Here is a 27008-nt window from a genome sequence, read left to right as displayed (position 1 = left end):
TTGGACTACTTCACTTTCCATCTTAATAAAGAATTCAATCGTGTTATGGTCACTCTTCCCTAAAGGACCCCGCACAACAAGACTGTTAATTAACCCCTTCTCATTACACAATACCCAATCTAGGATAGCCTGTTCCCGAGTAGGCTCCTCAATGTACTGGTCTAATAAAAACCATCTCGTACACACTCCAGGAATTCATCTTCCACAGTATTATTACTAATTTGATTTGGCCAGTCTATATGTAGATTAAAGTCACCTACGATTACTGTAGTACCCTTGTTACATGCATCTCTAATTTCCTGTTTGATGCCATCCCCTACATTACCACTACTGTTTGGAGGCCTATACACAACTCTCACCAATGTTTTCTGCCCCTTGGTGCTCCTTAGCTCCACCCAGACTGATTTTCTGAGCCAATATCCTTTCTCACTATTTCAACCATTAATAACAATGCCACATCACCTGCTATTCCTTTTTGCCTGTGTTCCTAAATATCGAATATCCTCGGATATTCAGTTCCCAACCCTGGTCACCCTGCAACCATGTCTCTGTAATTGCAACTATATTGTATCCGTTTACAACTCTTTTTGTTGCAAAACAAAAAAATCAGTTAAATCAAGTGCCCCCTGATTAAAGGGGGGGACACTCCAAACACTTTTCAAATGCCCTTTTTTTGGTTTTTTTTTGGGGGGGGGGTTTTTAGGACACTAAAAACACAAATAATACAAGTGCCCCCTGGCTAAAAGGAGGCAGGAGACACTAAAACTGGCAAGTAAACAAATTAAACTTTAACCAATAATAATCAAATTAAAAGTTGGTTGCCGGGGGTGATGGTGCACTCCAGTCCCTCCAGTGCCCACCTCTCGCGGAAGGCCGCGAGCGTACCGGTGGACACCGCATGCTCCATCTCCAGGGACACCCTGGCTCGGATGTAAGAGCGGAAGAGAGGCAGGCAGTCAGGTTGAACGACCCCCTCGACCGCCCGCTGCCCGGACCGGCTGATGACCCCCTTGGCCGTGCCCAGGAGCAGTCCCACGAGGAGGCCCTCGGACCTACCCGCTCCCCTCCGCACAGGGTGCCCGAAGATCAGGAGCGTGGGACTGAAGTGCAGCCAGAATTTGAGGAACAGTCCCTTCAAATAGTGGCACATCTATTTGCGCGGTTAATTCGTCTACCTTATTACAGATGCTTCGTGCATTCAGATACAATGCTTTTGATTTGTCTTTGTAACATTATTAGACATCTTAACATTATTTTGTACTATAGCCCCATTTGCCTTATCGCTATTTTTTCTTACCTGGACTCTATTTGTTAGTGCACACTCTTGTGTTTACATAGAAACATAGAAACATAGAAAATAGGTGCAGGAGTAGGCCATTCGGCCCTTCTAGCCTGCACCGCCATTCAATGAGTTCATGGCTGAACGTGCAACTTCAGTACCCTATTGTATGCTCTGTGCCTTCCTGACATAATCTGGTTATCCTTACCACAATCACTTTCCTGCATTGCTTCCTTTTCTTTTCTCTTTAGCATTCTAGATTGCTTTCTACTGCGACCGTCCTCCACTGTTCCCCCTCCCCCTTATTTAGTTTAAAGCCCTGTCTACCTCCCTAGTTATTTGGTTCGCTAGAACTCTGGTCTCAGCATAGTTCAGGTGTAGTCCGTCCCCACAGAACAGCTCTCTCTTTCCCGAGTATTGGTGTCAGTGCCCCACGAATCGAAACCCACTTCTCCCACACCTACCTCTGAGCCACACATTCATCTCCCTGATTCTATTGACCCGATGCCAATTTGCTTGTGGATCAGGTAATAATGCAGAGATTATTACCTTTTGTGGTTCTGCTTTTCAATTTAGTCCCTAGCTGTTCAAACTCTCTCAGTAGAAACTCTTAGTCCTACCTATGTCATTGGTGCCTAAATGTACCACGACAATTGGATCCTCCCCCTCCCATTCCCAAGTTCTTCTCCAGCCCGGAGGAGATGTCCTTTACCCTGGCACTGTGTAGGTAAAGCTCGCTCTACACTGTCCCATCAAACACTCCCAGGGCAGGTACAGCACGGGGTTAGATACAGAGTAAAGCTCGCTCTACACTGTCCCATCAAACACTCCCAGGGCAGGTACAGCACGGGGTTAGATACAGAGTAAAGCTCCCTCTACACTGTCCCATCAAACACTCCCAGGGCAGGTACAGCACGGGATTAGATACAGAGTAAAGCTCCCTCTATAGTGTCCCATCAAACACTCCCAGGGCAGGGACAGCACGGGGTTAGATACAGAGTAAAGCTCCCTCTACACTGTCCCATCAAACACTTCCAGGGCAGGTACAGCACGGGGTTAGATACAGAGTAAAGCTCCCTCTACACTGTCCCATCAAATACTCCCGGGGCAGGTACAGCACGGGGTTAGATACAGAGTAAAGCTCCCTCTACACTGTCCCATCAAACACTCCCAGGGCAGGTACAGGGGGTTAGATACAGAGTAAAGCTCCCTCTACACTGTCCCATGAAACACTCCCAGGGCAGGTACAGGGGGTTAGATACAGAGTAAAGCTCCCTCTACACTGTCCCATGAAACACTCCCAGGGCAGGTACAGCACGGGGTTAGATACAGAGTAAAGCTCCCTCTACACTGTCCCATCAAACACTCCCAGGGCAGGTACAGCACGGGGTTAGATACAGAGTAAAGCTCCCTCTCCACTATCCCTTCAAACACTCCCAGGGCAGGTACAGCACGGGGTTAGATACAGAGTAAAGCTCCCTCAACACTGTCCCATCAAACACTCCCAGGGCAGGTACAGCACGCGTTAGATACAGAGTAAAGCTCCCTCTACACTGTCCCATCAAACACTCCCAGGGCAGGTACAGCACGCGTTAGATACAGAGTAAAGCTCCCTCTACACTGTCCCATCAAACACTCCCAGGGCAGGCACAGCACGGGGTTAGATACAGAGTAAAGCTCCCTCTACACTGTCCCATCAAACACTCCCAGGGCAGGTACAGTGCGGGGTTAGATAGAGGGTGGATCTCGGGCCCAGGATGTGCTGACAGTTGTTTTTTTCAGGATGTCTGTGGGTACTCAGTTATTTCTCGTGTGTCACGCGACGTGTGGGCGACGGGAAGGCTGTGGTTCGACCTGAAAAATAGCGCTCGCTTGCAGCCCATATAAGGAGAGCAAGCCGTGGGCTCGGACTTTTCTCCCGCTCCGGTTTGACTCAAAGCTTCGCAAGCCGGGGGTGGGAATAGTACGGCGCAGAGAGGGAGAGGGAGCTGACGCAAATGGTCCCTGTGTCCTCTTTTGCAGTGGGAAGTTGCAAAGCCAGCCTGAGTTCCAAGGAACACAGGAACAGGAGGAGGCCGTTCAGCCAATCGAGCCTGTACCACCAAGTCAGTGAGATCACGGCTGATCCACGACCTAGCCGAATGTCAGCCATGGCTCAGTGGGTAGCACTCTCGCCTCTGGGTCAGCAGATAGTGGGTTCGAGCCCCACTCCAGGGACCTGACCATGTAACCCTAGTTTGTGTAGCCTCTCCTTGTAATTTAACCCTTGGAGTCCAGGTATTATTCTGGTAAACCGACACTTCACTCCCTCCAAGGCCAATATCTCCTTCCCAAGGTGTGGTGCCCAGAACTGCTCACAGTACTCCAGCTGTGGTCTAACCAGGGTTAGTTCTAAGTTACTGATCACCGCCCAATGACCTCTGCTGGAGGAGTGAGCATGCGTGGGTTTGGGGAGTGCGGGGAAATGGGTGAGGGCAAGGTTAGGTGATGCCTCTGCAGTCGAAGAGCACATCTGTGTTGACAGTGAGGTAACTGGCCATGGAGCGAGGGCCTTTCCTGCTGTGTGTGTGTGTGTGTGTGTGTGTGTGTGTGTGTGTGTGAGAGGGAGAGGGGTGGGGCTCAGTCCCACACCGGGTGTGAGATCAGGCTAACTGAGTACTAGGCCCGAGTTGGAGCCTGGACCTTTCCTGCTCTATGTGCCTGAGGTTCAGTCCCACACCAAGATTAGCAATTAGCAAGTTACGAACAGATGGGATGGCTAGAGATATTTAGAATGATGTGACAGAACAAAGATATTCGAAGAGTTGACAATCATTAATGACTTTAATACGAATAATAAACAGAATAATTTCCGCCGGTTGGAATACAAGCGAAGTACAAACCATTCTGCTCTCCCAGTGGTTGTGGCACAACATCTGAAAAACAAAAATGAAACAGTCTGTGAAAATGACTCCTTGAGGGAGACGAGATCTGAATGTTCAGTCTTTGTGTAAGTGTAGATTAGTGTCAGTGGATCGTACTCTCGCCTCGGAGTCAGAGGTCGTGGGTTCAAGTCCCCACACCAGAGACTTGAGCCCTATAATCCAGGCTAACACTCGCCGGTAACGAGGGAGCGCCGCACTGTCGGAGGAGCAGTACTGGGGGAGTGCTGCACTGTCGGAGGGGCAGTACTGAGGGAGTGCTGCACTGTCGGAGGAGCAGTGCTGAGGGAGTGCTGCACTGTCGGAGGAGCAGTACTGGGGGAGTGCTGCACTGTTGGAGGGGCAGTACTGAGGGAGTGCCGCACTGTCGGAGGGGCAGTACCGAGGGACTGCTGCACTGTCGGAGGGGCAGTACTGAGGGAGCGCTGCACTGTCGGAGGAGCAGTACTGGGGGAGTGCTGCACTGTCGGAGGAGCAGTACTGGGGGAGTGCTGCACTGTCGGAGGGGCAGTACTGAGGGAGTGCCGCACTGTCGGAAGGGCAGTACCGAGGGACTGCTGCACTGTCGGAGGGGCAGTACTGAGGGAGCGCTGCACTGTCTTTCACTTGCGACATTAAACCGAGATGCTGTCTGCCCTCTCAGACGGACACAAAAGAGTCTGTGGCCAATATTTGAAGGAGCTCAGGGATGTCTGGTGGCCAGTATTTATCCCTCAACCAACATCACTGAAGAAAGATCATCATATTTTGTGGGCGCTTGCTGTGCGCAAATTGGCGCTCGCGTTTCCAACATTACAGTACAGTGACCACACTTCAGAAAGTACTTGATTGGCCGTGGAGCGCTTTGGAACATCCTGAGTTCATGAAAGGCGTGATAGAAATGCAAGTCCTTTCTTATTTATTCCGTGTCTTTATTGATCCAACTTTAGGTAATTGGATGCATGTCTATCCAGCAGGAACATTCGGAATGGACATGATGTGCCGTAAATGTCTGGGATTCCTCTAACTGGAGGAGGCCTTTCAGCCCCTCGAGCCCACTCGCCCATTCAATCAGATCAGGGCTGATCTGTGTCTTGTTACCATTTACTTGTCTTTGCTCCCTATCCCTTGACACCCTTACCCAACAAAAATCGACTGATTTCAGTCTTGAAAGCTCCAATTGAACCCCCGGCCTCAATAGCTTTTTTGGGGGGGAGTGAGACTTCCAGATTCTCATAACCCCTTGTGTGAGCCTCACACCATCCCTGAACAGCCTGGCTCTAAATTTAAGGTTATGCCCCCTTGTTCTGGACGTAGCACCCCCACAAGAGGAAATAGTTCCTCTGTATCTGCAACAATTGCTTGGACACAGCGCCTTTAATGAAATAAAACGTCCCAAGTTGCTTCACAGGAGCAATTATCAAACAAAACTTGATACCGAGCCCTGTAAGGAGACACTAGGTCAGGTGACGTAGGTATTCAGGTCTTAAAGGAGGAGAGAGAGAGCGCGGGGCAGGGGTGTAGTGAGGGAGTTCCAGAGCTTGGGGCCCAGGCAGCTGAAGGCACGGCACCGATGGTGGAGCGATGCAAATTGGGGGGATGTGCGAGGGGCCAGAACTGGTAGAACGCAGAGGTCTCGGAGGGTTGTAGGGGTTGGAGGGGGGTTACAGAGATAGGGAGGGGTGTAGGGGCTGCAGGAGGTTACATAGATAGGGAGGGTGTAGGGGCTGCAGGAGGTTACAGAGATAGGGAGGGTTGTAGGGTCTGGAGGAGGTTGCAGAGATAGGGAGGGTGTAGGGGTTGGAGGAGGTTACAGAGATAGGGAAGGTTGTAGGGGCTGGAGGAGGTTACAGAGATAGGAGGGGTGTAGGGTTGGAGGAGGTTACAGAGATAGGGAGGGTTGTAGGGGCTGGAGGAGGTTATAGAGATAGGAGGGGTGTAGGTTTGGAGGAGGTTACAGAGATAGGGAGGGGTGTAGGGCTGGAGGAGGTTACAGAGATAGGGAGGGTTTTAGGAGCCAGAGGAAGTTACAGAGATTGGGAGGGGTGTAGGGGCTGGAGGAGGCTACAGAGATTGGGAGGATTGTAGGGGCTGGAGGAGGTTGCAGAGCTAGGGAGGGCTTTAGGTGCTGGAGGAGGTTACAGAGATAGGGAGGGTTGTAGGGGCTGGAGGAGGTTACAGAGATAGGAGGGGTGTAGGGTTGGAGGAGGTTACAGAGATAGGGAGAGTTGTAGGGGCTGGAGGAGGTTACAGAGATAGGAGGGGTGTAGGGTTGGAGGAGGTTACAGAGATAGGGAGGGTTGTAGAGGCTGGAGGAGGTTACAGAGATAGGAGGGGTGTAGGGCTGGAGGAGGTTACAGAGATAGGGAGGGTTTTAGGAGCCGGAAGAAGTTACAGAGATTGGGAGGGGTGTAGGGGCTGGAGGAGGCTACAGAGATAGGGAGGATTGTAGGGGCTGGAGGAGGTTGCAGAGCTAGGGAGGGTTGTAGGGGCTGGAGGAGGTTACAGTGATAGGGAGGGTTGTAGGGGCTGGAGGAGGTTACAGAGATAGGGAGGTTTGTAGGGGCTGGAGGAGGTTACAGAGATAGGGAGGGTTGTAGGGGCTGGAGGAGGTTACAGTGATAGGGAGGGTTGTAGGGGCTGGAGGAGGTTACAGTGATAGGGAGGGTTGTAGGGGCTGGAGGAGGTTACAGTGATAGGGAGGGTTGTAGGGGCTGGAGGAGGTTACAGAGATAGGGAGGGTTGTAGGGGCTGGAGGAGGTTACCGTGATAGGGAGGGTTGTAGGGGCTGGAGGAGGTTACAGAGATAGGGAGGGTGTAGGGGCTGGAGGAGGTTACAGAGATAGGGAGGGTTGTAGGGGCTGGAGGAGGTTACAGTGATAGGGAGGGTTGTAGGGGCTGGAGGAGGTTACAGAGATAGGGAGGGTTGTAGGGGCTGGAGGATGTCACAGAGATAGGGAGGGTGTAGGGGCTGGAGGAGGTTACAGAGATAGGGAGGGTTGTAGGGGCTGGAGGAGGTTACAGAGATAGGGAGGGTTGTAGGGGCTGGAGGAGGTTACAGAGATAGGGAGGGTTGTAGGGGCTGGAGGATGTCACAGAGATAGGGAGAGGCGAGGGCCATGGAGGGATTTGTTAACAAGGATGGAGAATTTTAAAATTGAGGCTTTGCTGGACTGTGTTGCGTTTTGATAGAACTCAACCAGATATGTCGTACAACTGCCTCCAGTGGGCAGGACTGACTCACCCCCTCCCCCACTCGTGTCTCTTTCTCATTGAGCGCAGCAATTTAGCCCAATTGTGGGCTGAAGGGGAATGTCCATTCAGAAACGTACATCACTGAGAGAGCAGAAGCCCTTCAGCGACTTCTCTCTGGGGCTAGAGTTGACCCCAGGTCCCCAGAGGGTGAAGGGTCAGAGTCTGACCTCCCCAAACCGCCCCCCCCCACCCCCGCTACTCGGGACGGATTTTCTGATCCTTTGCGTTCTGTATTCTGCTGCCCCGAGCAGTGAAGATGGGTGGGAAAGGAAGTTGTGAGGAGGCCACAAACAATCTGCAAAGGGATATAGGCAGGCTAAGTGTGTGGGCAAACATTTGGCAGATGGAGTATAATGTGGGAAAATGTGAGGTTATTCACTTTGGCAGAAATAATAGAAAAGCACATTATTATTTAAATGGGGAGAGATTACAAAGTGCTGCAGTACAGCGGGACCTGGGGGTCCTTGTGCATGAAACACAAAAGATTAGTATGCAGGTACAGCAAATGATCAGGAAGGTAAATGGAATGCTGGCCTTTATTGCAAGGGGGGATGGAGTATAAAAGCAGAGAAGTCCTGCTACACCTGTACAGGGTATTGGTGAGGCCACACCTGGAGTACTGCGTACAGTTTTGGTCTCCGTATTTAAGGAGGGATATACTTGCATTGGAGGCAGTTCAGAGAAGGTTCACCAGGTTGATTCCTGAAATAAAGGGTTTGACTTATGAAGAAAGGTTGAGCAGGTTGGGCCGATACTCATTGGAGTTTAGAAGAATGAGAGGTGATCTTATTGAAACCTATAAGATACTGAGGAGGCTGGACAGGGTAGATGCAGAGAGGATGTTTCCCCTCGTGGGGGAATCTAGAACTAGGGGGCATAGTCTCAGAATAAGGGGCCGCCCATTTAAAACTGAGATGAGGAGGAATTTCTTCTCTCAGAGGGTTGTAAATCTGTGGAATTCTCTGCCCCAGAGAGCTGTGGAGACTGAGTCATTGAATATATTTAAGGTGGAGAAAGACAGATTTTTGAGCGATAAGGGAGTGAAGGCTTATGCGGAGCGGGCGGGGAAGTGGAGCTGAGTCCATGATCAGATCAGCCATGATCTTATTGAATGGTGGAGCAGGCTCGAGGGGCCGAATGGCCGACTCCTGCTCCTATTTCTTATGTTGTTATGTATTGGGAATGTTTTTGTGGGGTTTTTCTCAGTTTCCCCCCGCAAGGCCCCCGCCCCAGGCGTCTCTCGGACGCTCCCGGTCTGGCTCTTTAGCTGGGGAGTTTCCCATCCGAGCACCTCCCTTATTGCTGTGCCCCCTGACTCAGGGCCCAGCTGCCCAATGTTACTGACTGAGGCGCAAACTGTTCCCGGGAGCAAACTGTACGGCCCCGCCACCATTACCGCCCCGAAAGCATCGAAGCGGCAGATCCGGCCCCTGCTGTATGAAGGGAGTGAGACAGAGCGAGCAATTCTGGGCCACGCCCTGCTCACTGTTGAGCTGCGAGGCTGCGATGCACACTTACCCAGACTGGGTGTGGTTCTGCTGCACCCTCCTGAAATGAGAAGAGACACACAGGGTCAGATGTGGACGGTGCATTGCGTTAACGCGAGCCAGCGCGAGAAATAACAACTATGCGCACACAAAGCAGACCCACGGGTCACTGGACAGTGATCAGGAGCAGGAACTCTGGCTGATTTCCCCACTCGCTCTAACTCAGGGGTCACTGGACAGTGATCAGGAACAGGAACCCTGGCTGATTTCCCCTATCTCTCTAACCCAGGGGTTACTGGACAGTGATCAGGAGCAGGAACCCTGGCTGATTTCCCCTCTCTCTCTAACTCAGGGGTCACTGGACAGTGATCAGGAGCAGGAACCCTGGCTGATTTCCCCTCTCTCTCTAACTCAGGGGTCACTGGACAGTGATCAGGAGCAGGAACCCTGGCTGATTTCCCCCTCTCTAACCCAGGGGTCACTGGACAGTGATCAGCAGCAGGAACACTGACTGATTTCCCCTCTCTCTAACCCAGGGGTCACTGGACAGTGATCAGGAGCAGGAACCCTGGCTGATTTCCCCTCTCTCTAACCCAGGGGTCACTGGGCAGTGATCAGGAGCAGGAACCCTGGCTGATTTCCCCTCTCTCTCTAACCCAGGGGTCACTGGACAGTGATCAGCAGCTGGAACCCTGGCTGATTTCCCCTATCTCTAACCCAGGGGTCACTGGGCAGTGATCAGGAGCAGGAACCCTGGCTGATTTCCCCCTCTCTCTCTAACCCAGGGGTCACTGGACAGTGATCAGGAGCAGGAACCCTGGCTGATTTCACCCTCTCTAACCCAGGGGTCACTGGACAGTGATCAGAAGCAGGAACCCTGGCTGATTTCCCCTCTCTCTCTAAACCAGGGGTCACTGGACAGTGATCAGGAGCAGGAACCCTGGCTGATTTCCCCTCTCTCTCTAAACCAGGGGTCACTGGACAGTGATCAGGAGCAGGAACCCTGGCTGATTTGCCCCCTCTCAAACCCAAGGGTCACTGGACAGTGATCAGGAGTAGGAGTCCTGGCTGATTTCAGTAACAAATCAATAATACATTTAAGGAGAGCCCAGTAATATAGGACACAATGTAATTTTATTAACATATGTATGTCAGCTGTGGTTCAGTGGGTAGCACTCAAGCCTCTGAGGCAGAAAGTTGTGTGTTTGAGGCCAGAGACTTCAGCCCATCATCCAGACAAACACTCAGCGCCGGTGTAGTACTGAGGGAGCGCTGCACTGTCGGAGGGGCAGTACTGAGGGAGAGCTGCATTGTCGGAGGGTCAGTACTGAGGGAGTGCTGAACTGTCGGAAGGGCAGTACTGAGGGAGAGCTGCACTGTTGGTGGGGCAGTACTGAGGGAGGGCTGCACTGTCAGAGGGGCAGTACTGAGGGAGTGCTGCACTGTTGGAGGGGCAGTACTGAGGGAGAGCTGCACTGTTGGTGGGGCAGTACTGAGGGAGGGCTGCACTGTCAGAGGGGCAGTACTGAGGGAGTGCTGCACTGTCGGAGGGGCAGTACTGAGGGAATGCTGCATTGTCGGAGGGGCAGTACTGAGGGAGTGCTGCACTGTCGGAGGGGCAGTACTGAGGGAGGGCTGCACTGTCAGAGGGCCAGTACTGAGGGAGTGCTGCACTGTTGGAGGGGCAGTACTGAGGGAGAGCTGCACTGTTGGTGGGGCAGTACTGAGGGAGGGCTGCACTGTCAGAGGGGCTGTACTGAGGGAGTGCTGCACTGTCGGAGGGGCAGTACTGAGGGAGTGCTGCACTGTCGGAGGGGCAGTACTGAGGGAGGGCTGCACTGTCAGAGGGGCAGTACTGAGTGAGTGCTGCACTGTTGGAGGGGCAGTACTGAGGGAGAGCTGCACTGTCGGAGGGGTAGTACTGAGGGAGGGCTGCACTGTCAGAGGGGCAGTACTGAGGGAGTGCTGCACTGTCGGAGGGGCAGTACTGAGGGAGTGCTGCACTGTCAGAGGGGCAGTACTGAGGGAGCGCTGCACTGTCAGTGGGGCAGTACTGAGGGAGTGCTGCACTGTCGGAGGGGCAGTACTGAGGGAGCGCTGCACTGTCAGTGGGGCAGTACTGAGGGAGTGCTGCACTGTCAGAGGGGCAGTATTGAGGGAGGGCTGCACTGTCAGAGGGGCAGTACTGAGGGAGTGCTGCACTGTTGGAGGGGCAGTACTGAGGGAGAGCTGCACTGTCGGAGGGGTAGTACTGAGGGAGGGCTGCACTGTCAGAGGGGCAGTACTGAGGGAGTGCTGCACTGTCGGAGGGGCAGTACTGAGGGAGTGCTGCACTGTCAGAGGGGCAGTACTGAGGGAGCGCTGCACTGTCAGTGGGGCAGTACTGAGGGAGTGCTGCACTGTCGGAGGGGCAGTACTGAGGGAGCGCTGCACTGTCAGTGGGGCAGGGGCAGTATTGAGGGAGCGCTGCACTGTTGGAGGGGCAGTACTGAGGGAGAGCTGCACTGTCGGAGGGGTAGTACTGAGGGAGAGCTGCACTGTCGGAGGGGTAGTACTGAGGGAGAGCTGCACTGTCAGAGGGGCAGTACTGAGGGAGTGCTGCACTGTCGGAGGGGCAGTACTGAGGGAGTGCTGCACTGTCGGAGGGGCAGTACTGAGGGAGCGCTGCACTGTCGGAGGGGCAGTACTGAGGGAGGGCTGCACTGTCGGAGGGGCAGTACTGAGGGAGCGCTGCACTGTCGGAGGGGCAGTACTGAGGGAGCACTGCACTGTCGCAGGGGCAGTACTGAGGGAACGCTGCACTGTCGGAGGGGCAGTACTGAGGGAATGCTGCACTGTCGCAGGGGCAGTACTGAGGGAGCGCTGCACTGTCGGAGGAGCAGTACTGAGGGAATGCTGCACTGTCGGAGGGGCAGTACTGAGGGAGCGCTGCACTGTCGGAGGGGCAGTACTGAGGGAATGCTGCACTGTCGGAGGGGCAGTACTGAGGGAGCGCTGCACTGTCGGAGGGGCAATACTGAGGGAGCGCTGCACTGTCGGAGGGGCAGTACTGAGGGAGCGCTGCACTGTCGGAGGGGCAGTACTGAGGGAGCGCTGCACTGTCGGAGGGGCAGTACTGAGGGAGCGCTGCACTGTCGGAGGGGCAGTACTGAGGGAGCGCTGCACTGTCGGAGGGGCAGTACTGAGGGAGCGCTGCACTGTCGGAGAGGCAGTACTGAGGGAATGCTGCACTGTCGGAGGGGCAGTACTGAGGGAGCGCTGCACCGTTGGCGTTGCCGTCTTACAGATGGAGCGTTAAATCGAGGCCATGTCTACTCTCTCAGAAAGTAAAAGTTTCCACAGCCACTATTTTGAATAACAGGGGAATTCTAACCCGTGTCCTGGGCTGAATGTTCAATGCTCAATCAAAATCACTAATACTGATTATCTGGATCGTTATCACATTGCTGTTTGTGGGAACTTGCTGTGCGCAAATTGGCTGCCGCGTTTCCCACAGCAAAACAGTCACCACACTTGAAAAAAAGTACTTCATTGGCTGTGAAGCACTTTGGGCGTCCTGTAATGGTGAAAGGTGCTGTTGAAATATAAGTCATTCTTTCAGTTGTGGTCATGTTTGATGGTGCAACGTAAAATCGAGGAACAGCACCTCATCTTTCATTGAGGCGTTTGCAGCTTTCTGGACCCAACATCGAGTTCAACAATTTCAGATCATAACTTCTGCTCTGATTTTCCAGGACCAAATGCTGCTGTTAACGTTTCTGCTGTTGCCTTGTATGGCTATTGACGCTTCCTTGGTTACTTGTCCCATTACCATCCGCGAGTGGCTGATTCCACCAACAGAAGTCCAGAGTCTAGGACCCAGGCGGCTGAAGGCACGGCCGCTAATGGTGGACCAGAATTGGAGAAGCGCTGTGATCCCGGAGTGTTGTAGGGGCTGGCGGAGGTTACAGAGATAGGGAGGGTTGTAGGGCTGGAGGAGGTTACAGAGATAGGGAGGGTTGTAGGGGCTGGAGGAGGTTACAGAGATAGGGAAGGGTGTAGGGGCTGGAGGAGGTTGCAGAGATAGGGAGTGTTGTAGGGGCTGGAGGAGGTTACAGAGATAGGGAGTGTTGTAGGGGCTGGAGGAGGTTACAGAGATAGGGAGGGGTGTAGGGGCTGGAGGAGGTTACAGAGATAGGGAGGGGTGCAGGGGCTGGAGGAGGTTACAGAGATAGGGAGTGTTGTAGGGGCTGGAGGAGGTTACAGAGATAGGGAGGGTTGTAGGGTCTGGAGGAGGTTACAGAGATAGGGAGGGTTGTAGGGGCTGGAGGAGGTTACAGAGATAGGGAGGGGTGTAGGGACTGGAGGAGGTTACAGAGATAGGGAGGGTTGTACGGCTGAAGGAGGTTACAGAGATAGGGAGGGTTGAAGGGGCTGGAGGAGGTTACAGAGATAGGGAAGGTTGTAGGGCTGGAGGAGGTTACAGAGACAGGGAGGGGTGTAGCAGCTAGAGTAGGTTACAGAGATAGGGAGGGATTTAGGGCTGGAGGAGGTTACAGAGATAGGGAGGGTTGTAGGGCTGGAGGAGGTTACAGAGACAGGGAGGGTTGTAGCAGCGAGAGTAGGTTACAGAGATAGGGAGGGATTTAGGGCTGGAGGAGGTTACAGAGATAGGGAGGGTTGTAGGGCTGGAGGAGGTTACAGAGACAGGGAGGGGTGTAGGGCTGGAGGAGGTTACAGAGACAGGGAGGGTTGTAGGGGCTGGAGGAGGTTAAATAGATAGGGAGGGTTGTAGGGCTGGAGGGGGTTACACAGACAGGGAGGGGTGTAGGTGCTGGAGGAGGTTACATAGAGAGGGAGGGTTGTAGGGCTGGAGGAGGTTACAGAGACAGGGATGGGTGTAGGGGCTGGAGGAGGTTACAGAGATAGGGAGGGTGTAGGGGCTGGAGGAGGTTACAGAGATAGGGAGGGTGTAGGGGCTGGAGGAGGTTACAGAGATAGGGAGGGTGTAGGGGCTGGAGTAGGTTACAGAGATAGGGAGGGTTGTAGGGCTGGAGGAGGTTACAGAGATCGGGAGGGGTGTAGGGGCTGGAGGAGGTTATAGAGATAGGGAGGGTTGTAGGGGCTGGAGGAGGTTACAGAGATAGGGAGGGTGTAGGGCTGGAGGAGGTTACAGAGATAGGGAGGGGTGTAGGGGCTGGAGGAGGTTACAGAGATAAGGAGTGTTGTAGGGCTGGAGCAGGTTACAGAAATAGGGAGTGTATCTGAACACATGAATGGAAAATTTTAAAATCGAGGCGTTGCCGGAGCTGAAGGAAATGTTGGTCTGCGAGCATTTTTCTCATTTAATCTCTCCTGCTCTCGACACGATAACATTATTCTCTTCCTGTCCTTTCATTTTCCACTGGCTCTATACTTGCTTATACCTCTGAACATCTTCAAGTACTGATGAAATGTCATGGACATGAAACTCTAATTCCCTGTTTCTCTCTCCACAGATGCGAGGATTGTGTCGCATATCCCGCACAGAAACAGGCCATTCGGGCGACCCAGTCTATGCTCCACTCAAACCTCCTCCTGTCTTTCCTCATCTAACTCTGACAGCATCCCCTCGTGGGGGAATCTAGGACTAAGGGCCACAATTTCAGAGTAAGGGCCACCCATTTAAAACAGAGATGAGGAGGAATTTCTTCTCTCAGAGGGTTGTAAATCTGTGGAATTCTCTGCCCCAGAGAGCTGTGGAGGCTGGGTCATTGAATATATTTAAGACGGAGATACAGATTTTTGAACGATAAGGGAGTGAAGGCTTATGGGGAGCGGGCGGGGAAGTGGAGCTGAGTCCATGATCAGATCAGCCATGATCTTATTGAATGGCGGAGCAGGCTCGAGGGGCCGAATGGCCGACTCCTGCTCCTATTTCTTATGTTCTTATAACCCTCTATGTCGTTCTCCCTCGTATGCATATCGAACCGATCCTTAAATGCATCGATACTATTCGCCTCAACCACTCCCTGTGGCAGCGAGTTCCACATTCTCACCACTCTCCGGGTAAAGACGTTTCTCCTGAATTCCCCCTTGGATTTCTTGGTGACTGTCTTATATTGATGGCCTGTGGTTATGTTCTTCCCCACAAGTGGAGATATTCTCTCTGTATGCACGCTAGATGCTGCCTGACCTCGAGTATTACCAGCATTTTCGGTTTTGCATTTCAGATTTTGATGGCCACGACTTAGCGCTCGATGTCCTATTGCACAGGCGGAGTCCATCGTGCCTGTGCCAGAGAGAGCGATCCAATTAATCCCACTAACCCCACCCCTTGCTCTTTCCACGTAGCCCTTGTAAACATTTCCCATTCCAGTATTTATCCAATTGCCCCTTTGAAAGTCACTATTGAATCCTTTTCCGATCACAACAACTCGCTGCGTAAACATAGAAACATAGAAACATAGAAACATAGAAAATAGGTGCAGGAGTAGGCCATTCGGCCCTTCTAGCCTGCACCGCCATTCAATGAGTTCATGGCTGAACATGCAACACACCTCTCCTCATGGGAACACGGCAACAGGAGGAGGCCTATTCAAGCCTGTTCCACCATTCGATGAGATCACGGCTGATCTGCGAGCTAACCCCATATTGTGCCCCATATTCCTGAACACCTTTTGGTTAACAATAATCTATCAATCTCAGATTTATAATTAACAATTGACCCAGCATCAATTGCCGTTTGCGGAAGAGATTCCCAAACTTCTACCGCCCTTTCTGTGTAGAAGTGTTTCCTAATTTCACTCCTTTTTAGACGATGCCCCCGAGTCCCAGACTGCCCAACCAGCAGAAATAATGTCTCTCTCTCTACCCCTATCAGTTCCTCTTAATATCATGAAATCTTCGATGAAATCACCACTTAACCGTCTAAATTTCAGGGAATGCAGTCCTAGTTTGTGTGACTTCATCTCCTTTCTGATTCTTTTGCCGATATCTTAAATCACTGGATACCGACCTTCCCACCAGTGGAAAAAGTTTCTCCTTACGTTGTGTGTCAGCCGTGGCTCAGTGGGTAGCACTCTCGCCTGTGAGTCAGAAGGCCGTGGGTTCAAGCCCCACTCCGGAGACTTGAGCACAAAAATCTAGGCTGACACTAGTGCAGTACTGAGGGAATGCTGCACTGTCAGAGGGGCAGTACTGAGGGAGCGCTGCACTGTCGGAGGGGCAGTACTGAGGGAGCGCTGCACTGTCGGAGGGGCAGTACTGAGGGAGCGCTGCACTGTTGGAGGGGCAGTACTGAGGGAGCGCTGCACTGTCGGAGGGGCAGTACTGAGGGAGCGCTGCACTGTCGGATGGGCAGTACTGAGGGAGCGCTGCACTGTCGGAGGGGCAGTACTGAGGGAGCGCTGCACTGTCGGAGGGGCAGTACTGAGGGAGTGCTGCACTGTCAGAGGGGCAGTACTGAGGGAGCGCTGCACTATCGGAGGGGCAGTACTGAGGGAGCGCTGCACTGTCGGATGGGCAGTACTGAGGGAGCGCTGCACTGTCGGAGGGGCAGTACTGAGGGAGCGCTGCACTGTCGGAGGGGCAGTACTGAGGGAGTGCTGCACTGTCGGAGGGGCAGTACTGAGGGAGTGCTGCACTGTCGGAGGGGCAGTACTGAGGGAGCGCTGCACTATCGGAGGGGCAGTACTGAGGGAGCGCTGCACTGTCGGAGGGGCAGTACTGAGAGAGTGCTGCACTGTCGGAGGGGCAGTACTGAGGGAGAGCTGCACTGTCGGAGGGGCAGTACTGAGGGAGCGCTGCACTGTCGGAGGGGCAGTACTGAGGGAGCGCTGCACTGTCGGAGGGGCAGTACTGAGAGAGTGCTGCACTGTCGGAGGGGCAGTACTGAGGGAGCGCTGCACTGTCGGAGGGGCAGTACTGAGGGAGCGCTGCACTGTCGGAGGGGCAGTACTGAGGGAGCGCTGCACTGTCGGAGGGGCAGTACTGAGGGAGCGCTGCACTGTCGGAGGGGCAGTACTGAGGGAGCGCTGCACTGTCGGAGGGACAGTACTGAGGGAGCGCTGCACTGTCGGAGGGACAGTACTGAGGGACTGCTGCACTGTCGGAGGTGCCGTCTTTCAGATGAGAAATCGAGGCTGTGTCTGCTCTTTCAGGTGGACGTAAAAGATCCCATGACACTATTATGAAGAGAGCAATGGAGTTATCCCTGGTGTCTTGAGCACCTTGAGCACCTCGAGTCTCGTCGCCGAGAGCATGCAGAAAACAAGCGCAGGCCCTGGAAAGTGTATGCGGCAAACCAGACTCCCCACCCACCCTTTCCTTCAACCACTGTCTGTCCCACCCGTGACAGAGACTGTAATTCCTGTATTGGACTGTTCAGTCACCTGAGAACTCATTTTCAGAGTGGAAGCAAGTCTTCCTCGATTCCGAGGGACTGCCTACGATGATGATGATTTATCCCTCAATCAACATAACAAAAAAACAGAAAATCTGGTCTTTATCACATTGCTGTGTGTGAGATCTTGCTGTGCGCAAATAGGCTGTCGCGTTTCCCACATTACAACAGTGACTACACGCCAAAAGCACTTCATTGGCTGTAAACGCTTTGGGATGTCTTGAGGTCGTGAAAAACACTGTATGAGTGCAAGTCTTTTCATTACTCTATCAAAAAAAAACCTAAAAAATACTCTCGCTCTCCCCGAAATGATTTGCTGCTTTCAGTTTCCTCTCCATGATGATGTCGTTCGTTCCAGTCCTAATGAAAGACTGAAGACATCACTGCGTCTGTTTTAAGTCTCACTTTCTGCCTTTGCCCCTCTGTCAAGGCACCCGCTCTCATTGGATGCGTCCACGGGTACAGTTACCCTTTGACCCCAAGCACTGGTTTGGGTAGCTGGTTTTGACAAGACATTTAAACATGCTTCAACCTATTTGTACAAGGTATTGGTGAGGCCGCACCTGGAGCACTGCGTACAGTTTTGGTCTCCATATTTAAGGAGTGATACACTTGCATTGGAGGTTGTTCAGAGAAGGTTCATGCGGTTGATTCCGGAGATTGACTCAGGAGTTGACTTGTGAAAATAGGTTAAGCAGGTTGGGCCTATACTTATTGGAATTCAGAATAATGAGAGGGGATCTTATTGAAACCTATAAGATTCTGAGGGGGCTGGACAGGGTAGATGCAGAGAAGATGTTTCCCCTCGTGGGGGAATCTAGAACTAGGGGTCATAGTCTCAGAATAAGGGGTCACCCATTTAAAACTGAGATGAGGAGGAATTTCTTCTCTCAGAGGGTTGTAAATCTGTGGAATTCTCTGCCCCAGAGAGCTGTGGAGGCTGGGTCATTGAATATATTTAAGGTGGAGATCGACAGATTTTTGAATGATAAGGGAGTGAAGGGTTATGGGGAGCGGGCAGGGAAGTGGAGCTGAGTCCATGATCAGATCAGCCATGACCTTATTGAATGGCGGAGCAGGCTCGAGGGGCCGTATGGCTGACTCCTGCTCCTATTTCTTATGTTCTTATGTTCTTATGCCTCACAGCAGTCGGTCCTCAGGCACTGTCAACACGGGTATTGTGTCCAATTCTGGGCACCGCACTTTAGGAAGGATGTGAAGGCCTGGGAGAGGGTGCAGAGGGAGATTGACCAGAATGGTACCGGTGATGTGGGACTTCAGTTACATGGGGAGACTGGAGAAGCTGGGATTGTTCTCCTTAGAGCAGAGAAGGTCAAGGGAAGATTGACCAGAATGGTACCGATGATGTGGGACTTCAGTTACATGGAGAGACTGGAGAAGCTGGGATTGTTCTCCTTAGAGCAGAGAAGGTTAAGGGGAGATTGACCAGAATGGTACCGGTGATGTGGGACTTCAGTTACATGGAGAGACTGGAGAAGCTGGGGTTGTTCGCCTTAGAGCAGAGAAGGTCAAGGGAAGATTTAATCGGTGTTCTGAATCATGAAGCGTTTGACAGAGTAAATAAGGAGAAACAGTTTCCTGTGTCAGGAGGGTCAGTAACCAGAGGACACAGATTGAAGGTAATTGGGAAAAGACCCAGAGACGACACGAGGAAACATTTTTTTTTTACGCAGCGAGTTGTCATGATCTGCAACGCGCTGACTGAAAGGACGGTGAAAGCAGATTCAATCGAGACTTTCAGAAGGGGGAACTGGATAAACACTTGCAATTTTACAGGGCTATGTAGGAAAGAGCAGGGGCGAGTGGGATTAATTGGAGAGCTTGTTCAAAGAGCCGGCACCGGCATGATGGGCCAAAGACATCAATGTACTGATCAGGTGGGCAGAACGGTGGCAAATGGAATTAAAGCCGGAGAAGTGTGAGGTAATACATTTGGCGAAGGCTAACAAGGCGAGGGAATACACATTAAATGGTAGGACACTGAGAAGTGTAGAGGAACAGAGGGACCTTGGAGTGCATGTCCACAGATCCCTGAAGGTAGCAGGCCCGGTAGATAAAGTGGTTCAGAAGGCATACGGGATACTTGCCTTTATTAGCTGAGGCATAGAATACAAGAGCAGGGAGATTATGCTTGAACTGTATAAAACTCTAGTTAGGCCGCAGCTGGAGTACTGCGTGCAGTTCTGGTCACCACATTACAGGAAAGATGGGATTGCACTGGAGAGGGTACAGAGGAGATTTACAAGAATGTTGCCTGGACTGGAGAATTTTGGCTATGAGCAAAGATTGGAGATTCTGCGTCTGTTTTCTTTGGAACAGAGGAGGCTGAGGGGAGACCTGATTGAGGTGTATACAATTATGAGGGGCCTGGATAGAGTGGATAGGAAGGGCCTGTTTCCCTCGGAGGAGGGGTCAACAACCAGGGGGCTTAGATTTAAAGTAATTGGGGGGAGGTTTCGAGGGGATTTGAGGGGAAATGTCTTCACCCAGAGGGCGGTGGGGTTCTGGGGCGGAACTCACTGCCTGAAAGGGTGGTAGAGGCAGAAACCCTCACCACATTTAAACAATACTTGGATGTGCACCTGAAGTGCCGTAAGCTACAGGGCTACGGACCCAGAGCTGGAAAGTGGGATTAGGCTGGGTAGCTCTTGGTCGGCCGGCGTGGACACGATGGGCCGAAATAGCCTCTTTCCGTGCTGTAAATTTTTATGATTCTATGAATGGCCTCTTTCCGTGCCATCTGAATCTAGCATTGTTTGTGTAACTGTGCTCTCAATGCTGAACCACAGAAGCAGGTGTTCTTTTTGAACTGCAGGCTCACCAACGCACACAATGAGAAACAAGCGGAAGCTGAATCTTATTGACGGTAACACAAAGGCAGGGCAGGGAGACAAAGACAGCCTGGAAACAGTAGGCTGTTCCTTCAGAGGGCTGTTGGTAAATCCCCCTGTGAAATGTGGTACAGAGCCGAAGTGTACGGGAAAGGCCCGGGCTCCATCGCCGGCCTGTGCTGACTTAGCCTGATCTCAAACCCAGTGTGGGACTGAGCCTCACACACACACACACACACACATAGAGCAGGAAAGGCCCAGGCTCCAACTCGGGCCTAGTGCTCAGTTAGCCTGATCTCACACCCGGTGTGGGTCTGAGCCCACACACACACACACACACACACACACACATAGAGCAGGAAAGGCCTAGGCTCCAACTCGGGCCTAGTGCTCAGTTAGCCTGATCTCATACCCAGTGTGCGACTGAGCCTCACACACACACACACACACACGCACACACACACATAGAGCAGGAAAGGCCCAGGCTCCAACTCGGGACTAGTACTCAGTTAGCCTGATCTCACACCCGGTGTGGGACTGAGCCCACACACACACACACACACACACACACGCACACACACACACATAGAGCAGGAAAGGCCCAGGCTCCAACTCGGGACTAGTACTCAGTTAGCCTGATCTCACACCCGGTGTGGGACTGAGCCCCCCCCCCACACACACACACACACACACACACAGAGCAGGAAAGGCCCAGGCTCCATTCTCGGCCTAGTCCTGAGTTCGTCTCATCTCAGATTTTCAACCGGTTGGTATCTTACAATCAGGCAAAGTACCCCTGTTCTTATTACTGAATCATAGAATCACACAGCGCAGAACCAGTCCATTTGGCCCATCGTGCCTGTGCCAGCTCTTTGACAGAGCGATCCAATTAGTCCCACTCCCCTGCTCTTTCTCCATGGCCCCTGCAATTGTTTCCCGTCAAGTATTTTTCAGATTACCCCTTTTGAAAATTGGTAATGAACCTGCTCCCACCGCCCTTTCAGGCAGTGCGTTCCCGATCACAACAACTTGCTACGTAAACACATCTCTCCTCATCTCCCCCTCTGGGTCTTTTCCCAATTACCTTCAATCTGTGTCCTCTGGTTACCCACCCTCCTGACACAGGAAACTCTTTATTTACTCTGTCCAAACCCTTCATGATTCTAAACACCTCGATCAAATCTCCCCTTAACCTTCTCTGCTCTAAGGAGAATAATCCCAGCTTCTCCAGTCTCCCCATGTAACTGAAGTCCCACATCCCTGGTACCATTCTGGTCAATCTCCCCTTAACCTTCTCTGCTCTAAGGAGAACAATCCCAGCTTCTCCAGTCTCTCCATGTAACTGAGGTCCCACATCCCTGGTACCATTCTGGTCAATCTCCCTCTGCACTCTCTCCAAGGACTTCACATCCTCCCTAAAGTGTGGTGCCGTGAATTGGACACAATACTCCAGTCTGGGCCATAAACCAATGACTTCTGAAGGCATAGCACAGTTTAATTGGGGCAGGGGGAGACAAACAGACTCAGAATTAAGACTGAAATATGTTCTACGTTTCAAGAGAGACGGAAGGTGGGATTAGGGTTCCAAGCTCCTTAAACCATGTCCTTTCCACACTTTCTAATTGTAGTACTTCCCGTTACAAGATACCCAGAAAGCACGTGGCTCCTGGACTTGCTGCCGTGTACTGGCACAATGGACCAAATGGCACCCTTCTGTGCGGTAAGATTCTATGATTCTATGAAATGTCGTAGGGTTCAGCATCTAAACCAAATAATCCCCAGCGTCTAGTCCTAGAATAGATTCACATTGTATCCTTTCTGTAATATGGGGACCAGAACTGTACACAGTAACTCCCAGTGTGATATGGAGACCAGAACTGTACACAGTAATTCCCAGTGTGATATGGTGACCAGAACTGTACACAGTAACTCCCATGTGATATGGAGACCAGAACTGTACACAGTAACTCCCAGTGTGATATGGAGACCAGAACTGTGCACAGTAACTCCCAGTGTGATATGGAGACCAGAACTGTACACAGTAACTCCCAGTGTGATATGGAGACCAGAACTGTACACAGTAACTCCCAGTGTGATATGGAGACCAGAACTGTGCACAGTAACTCCCAGTGTGCTATGGAGACCAGAACTGTACACAGTAACTCCCAGTGTGATATGGAGACCAGAACTGTACACAGTAACTCCCAGTGTGATATGGAGACCAGAACTGTACACAGTAACTCCCAGTGTGATATGGAGACCAGAACTGTGCACAGTAACTCCCAGTGTGATATGGAGACCAGAACAGTACACAGTAACTCCCAGTGTGATATGGAGACCAGAACTGCGCACAGCAACTCCCTGTGTAACAGGCTCAAGGGGCTGAATGGGCCTCCTCCTGTTCCTGTGTAACAGGATCGAGGGGCTGAATGGGCCTCCTCCTGTTCCTGTGTAACAGACTCGAGGGGCTGAATGGGCCTCCTCCTGTTCCTGTGTAACAGGATCGAGGGGCTGAATGGGCCTCCTCCTGTTCCTGTGTAACAGGCTCGGGGGGCTGAATGGCCTCCTCCTGTTCCTATCTTCCTTACGCACATCAGACTGTAACAAGACTCTATCGTGCTGTAATCTCAGTGTCCTGGACAAGGGGCCCTCACTGTATCCCATTTGCTCAGGTAGTGTAGTGGTCATGTTACTGGGCTAGTTAATCCGGAGGCCTGGGGCTAATGATCCAGAGAACCTGACTTCAAAACCCTGCGTGAGTTCAGTTTGTAAAAATATTTGAAGAACAAGAACTGCTCACAGTGACCATGAAGTTGTCGGATTGTTGCAAAAACCCAACTGGTTCACTCTTGGCCCTTTAGGGAAGGAATGCTGCCGTCCTTACCCCGTCTAGGCCTATATATCTAGAGGACACAACCAGCGACCAGTTTGAACTGGCCTCGGGAGCGAAGGTCAATCGCACCAAGAGCGAGGCCATGCTCTTTGGCAACTGGGCCGACCGATCCTTTATTCCCTTCACCGTTAAGCCAGATTACCTGAAGGTGTTGGGAATATGGTTCGGAGCGGACGGGGCGTGCGCCAAAAACTGGGAAGAGCGTATCGCCAAAGTGAAGCAAAAACTGGGATGGTGGAAGCTGCGCTCCCTCTCCATGGCAGGAAAGAACCTGGTCATCAGGAGTGAGGTGCTCTCGGTGTTGTACGTGACACAGGTCTGGCCCATCTCACGCTCCTGTGCTGCGGCAGTCACCCGGGCCGTCTTCCACTTTGTCTGGAGGTCCAAAATGGAGGTCCGCAGAGATACAATGTACAAATCTCTGGACAGTGGATAAAAGGATGTTCCGAACGTGGCCCTCATCCTGATGGCCACCTTTGTGTGCGGCTGCATCAAACTGTGCACAGACCCCCGGTACGCAAACACCAAGTGTCACTACGTGCTGAGGTTCTACCTGTCCCCGGTGTTGCGAAGGATGGGCCTGGCCACGCTGCCGTGAAACGCCCCCACCAGCTGGACCATGCCTGTCCACCTGTCCTTCGTGGAAAAGTTTTTCACAAAAAACCCCTTTGACCACAAGGCCATAAAACAGTGGTCAGCAGATAAGGTCCTGGACGCCCTACGAAAGAAGGAGAGGGTGGGCCCTGTCGGGTGGTTCCCCGAGCGGACGGTCGAACTCGTTTGGCAGAACATCTCATCGCCAGAGCTTTCACACAAGCACCAAGACGTAGCTTGGTTGGTAGTGAGGAGGGCCTTACCCGTCAGAGCGTTCATGCACAGCCGACGTCTCAGCAACACGGCACGGTGCCCCCGAGCCGGCTGCGGGGCGGACGAGACTGTCACCCATCTCCTTCAGGATTGCCCCTTCGCAAGGCAGGTTTGGAAAGAGATGTAGTGGTTGCTGTCGAGGTTCATCCCGAGCAGTTCCGTAACACAGGACTCTGTGCTCTACGGGCTGTTCCCAGGGACACACACCGAGACAGACATCACCTGCTGCTGGAGGGCCAGCAACTTGGTCAAAGACGCTCTTTGGTCTTGCCGAAACTTGCTGGTCTTCCAGAGCAAGGAGATGTCCACGTCTGCGTGTTGCAGACTGACACAATCCAAGATCCAGGAGTACGTGCTGAGGGAGGGACGCACTTAAAATTGGTGCAGTCGCCGCAAAGGCACGGTGGGGAAGGGCCACAGTTTAAAGCCCTTCTGCCACCGTAAACCCGGGGGCAGGAATCAGTACAAAACTCCCCTCGGGCTGTACTTGTAACTTCTTTTTTGTGTACATGGAGCACCATGATCTGTAAACACCTATGTCGTGCCATGTACAATGTAAGGTCTGTTTCGTAATGCACATTGAAAAGAAAAGTGTAAATGTACCGTCACCCATTCCATGTACTGTATAGTGACACATGTAATGTAATTTGTTGAATGTACTACAATGGATCCCGTATTGTACCGAATTGTACTTGAACTGAAAAGCAAGGGAATGTATCGAACGGAACTGCCGTCAGCACCTAAATGTAGTGTGTGGGATTGCTGATGGCAGCTAACCGTACTGAATTGCTTTTGAATGTACTGTACAAATTTTTATATGAATAAAGTATATTTTGAAATAAAAAAATATATATCTCGAGGACTAGAATACAAAGTCACAGAAGTTACACTACAGCTAAACAAAGCCCGAGTTAGACCACACCTAGAGTACTGTTAATAGCAAAAAGCAAAATAAAAAAAGCAAATTATAATTTAAATGGAGAGAGATTACGAAATGCTGCAGTACAGAGGGATCTGGGGGTCCTTGTGCATGAAACACAAAAGGTTATTATGCAGGTACAGCAAGTGATCAGGAAGGTAAATGGAATGTTGGCCTTTATTGCAAGGGGGGATAGAGTATAAAAGCAGAGAAGTCCTGCTACACCTGTACAGGGTATGGGTGAGGCCACACCTGGAGTACTGCGTACAGTTTTGGTCTCCGTATCTAAGGAAGGATTTACTAGCATTGGAGGCTGTTTGGAGAAGGTTCACGAGGCTGATTACCTGAGATGACGGGGTTGACTTATGAAGAAAGGTTGAGCAGGTTGGGCCTATACTCATTGGAGTTTAGAAGAATGAGAGGTGATCTTATTGAAATGTATAAGATTCTGAGGGGGCTGGACAGGGTAGATGCAGAGAGGATGTTTCCCCTCGTGGGGCAATCTGGAACTAGGGCGCATATTCTCTGAATAAGGGGTCACCCATTTAAAACTGAGATGAGGAGGAATTTCTTCTCTCAAAGGGTTGTAAATCTGTGGAATTCTCTGCCCCAGAGAGCTGTGGAGGCTGGGTCATTGAATATATTTAAGGTGGAGATGGACAGATATTTGAACGATAAGGGAGTGAAGGGTTATGGGGAGTGGGCAGGAAAGTGGAGCTGAGTCCATGATCAGATCAGCCATGATCTTATTGAATGGCGGAGCAGGCTCGAGGGGCCGAATGACCAACTCCTGTTCCTATTTCTTATGCATTGTGTTCAGTTCTGGGCACCACACTTTAGAAGGGATATATTGGCCTTCAGAACATAAGAACATAAGAAATAGGAACAGGAGTAGGCCATATGGCCCCTCGAGCCTGCTTAGCCATTCAATAAGATCGTGGCCTTGGAGGGAGTGTAGCGTAGATTAATTGGAAAGATATCGGGACTCCAAGGGTTAAATTACTAGGAGAGATTACACAAACAAGGGTTACGTTCCCTGGAATTTAAATGGTTAAGGGGCAATTTGATCAAAGTTTCCGAGAAGGTTGCAGGACATGTTAACAAAGCAGTCAATAAAGTATACGGGGTCGTGGGCTTTATAAATAGAGGCATAAAGTACAAAAGGAAGGAAGCTATGCTAAACCTTTATAACACACCAGCTGAAGTATTGTGTCAAATTCTGGGCACCGCACTTTAGGAAGGACGTAAAGCCTTTGGAGAGGGTGCAGAGGAGATTGACCCAGAATGGTATCGGGGATGTGGGACTTCAGTTACATGGAGAGACTGGAGAAGCTGGGATTATTCTCCTTAGAGCAGAGAAGGTTAAGGGGAGATTTGATCGCGGCGTTTAAAATCATGAAGGGTTTTGATAGGGTAAATAAAACCAAACTGTTTCCAATGCCTGACACGTCGGTAACCAGAGGACACAGATTTAAGGTGATTGTCAAAAGAACCAGAGGCGACATGAGGGAACACTTTGTTACACAGCGAGTAGTTAGTATCTGGAATGTGCAGCCTGAGAGGGCGGTGGATACACACTCAATACTCGCCTTCAGAAGGCAATTGGATAAATACTTGAAGCAGAAAAATGTGCAGGGATATGGGGAAAGAGCTGGGGAAGTGGGAATACCTGGATTGCTGTTCGAAAGAGCATGCGCTGACTCGATGGGCCGAATGGCCTGTCTCTGTGTTGTTCTATTCTGTGATTCGATGATATTAAGGGGCACGATAGGGGTAGATGGAGAGACACTATTTCTGCTGGTTGGGCAGTCTGGGACTAGGGGGAATAGTCTAACAATTTCGAGCCAGGCCTTTCAGGAGTGAAGTTAGGGAACACTTGTACACACAAAGTGGGGCAGAAGTTTGGAACTCTCTTCCACACATGACAATTGGTCTGGATCTATTGTTCATTTTAATTCGGAGATTGATAGATTTTCGTTAACCAAAGGTGTTAAGGGATATAGGGGCAAAAGGCAGGAATGTGGAGTTAGGTCACAGATCAGCCGTTATCTCATTGAATGGCGGAGCAGGCTCGAGGGGCTGTATCATAGGATCATAGAATCACTAAATTTACAGCACGGAAGGAGGCCATTTCGGTCCATCGTGTCCGTGCCGGCCGACCAAGAGCTACCCAGCCTAACCCCACTTTCCAGCT

The 27008-nt window shown here is 51.6% G+C and overlaps 1 protein-coding gene across 1 annotated transcript in view; it reads right to left on the bottom strand.

Moving 5' to 3' along the window:
* LOC139243123 (uncharacterized) overlaps nt 1-27008 on the bottom strand; it is a gene marked incomplete at both ends in the record, with an annotated part of 34229 nt that overhangs the window by 5715 nt on the left and 1506 nt on the right. The window contains 2 exons of the mRNA XM_070870701.1: nt 4162-4194; nt 8953-8982. Coding sequence (XP_070726802.1) covers nt 4162-4194; nt 8953-8982 — 63 coding nt within the window. The remainder of the gene's footprint in view (nt 1-4161; nt 4195-8952; nt 8983-27008) is intronic.

This window comes from Pristiophorus japonicus, unplaced genomic scaffold (assembly GCF_044704955.1).
Source record: "Pristiophorus japonicus isolate sPriJap1 unplaced genomic scaffold, sPriJap1.hap1 HAP1_SCAFFOLD_1618, whole genome shotgun sequence".
In the NCBI taxonomy this organism is placed as follows: Eukaryota; Metazoa; Chordata; class Chondrichthyes; family Pristiophoridae; genus Pristiophorus; species Pristiophorus japonicus.
Note: the sequence above shows the minus strand (reverse complement) of the source record. Positions and strands in the feature narration are given on the sequence as shown.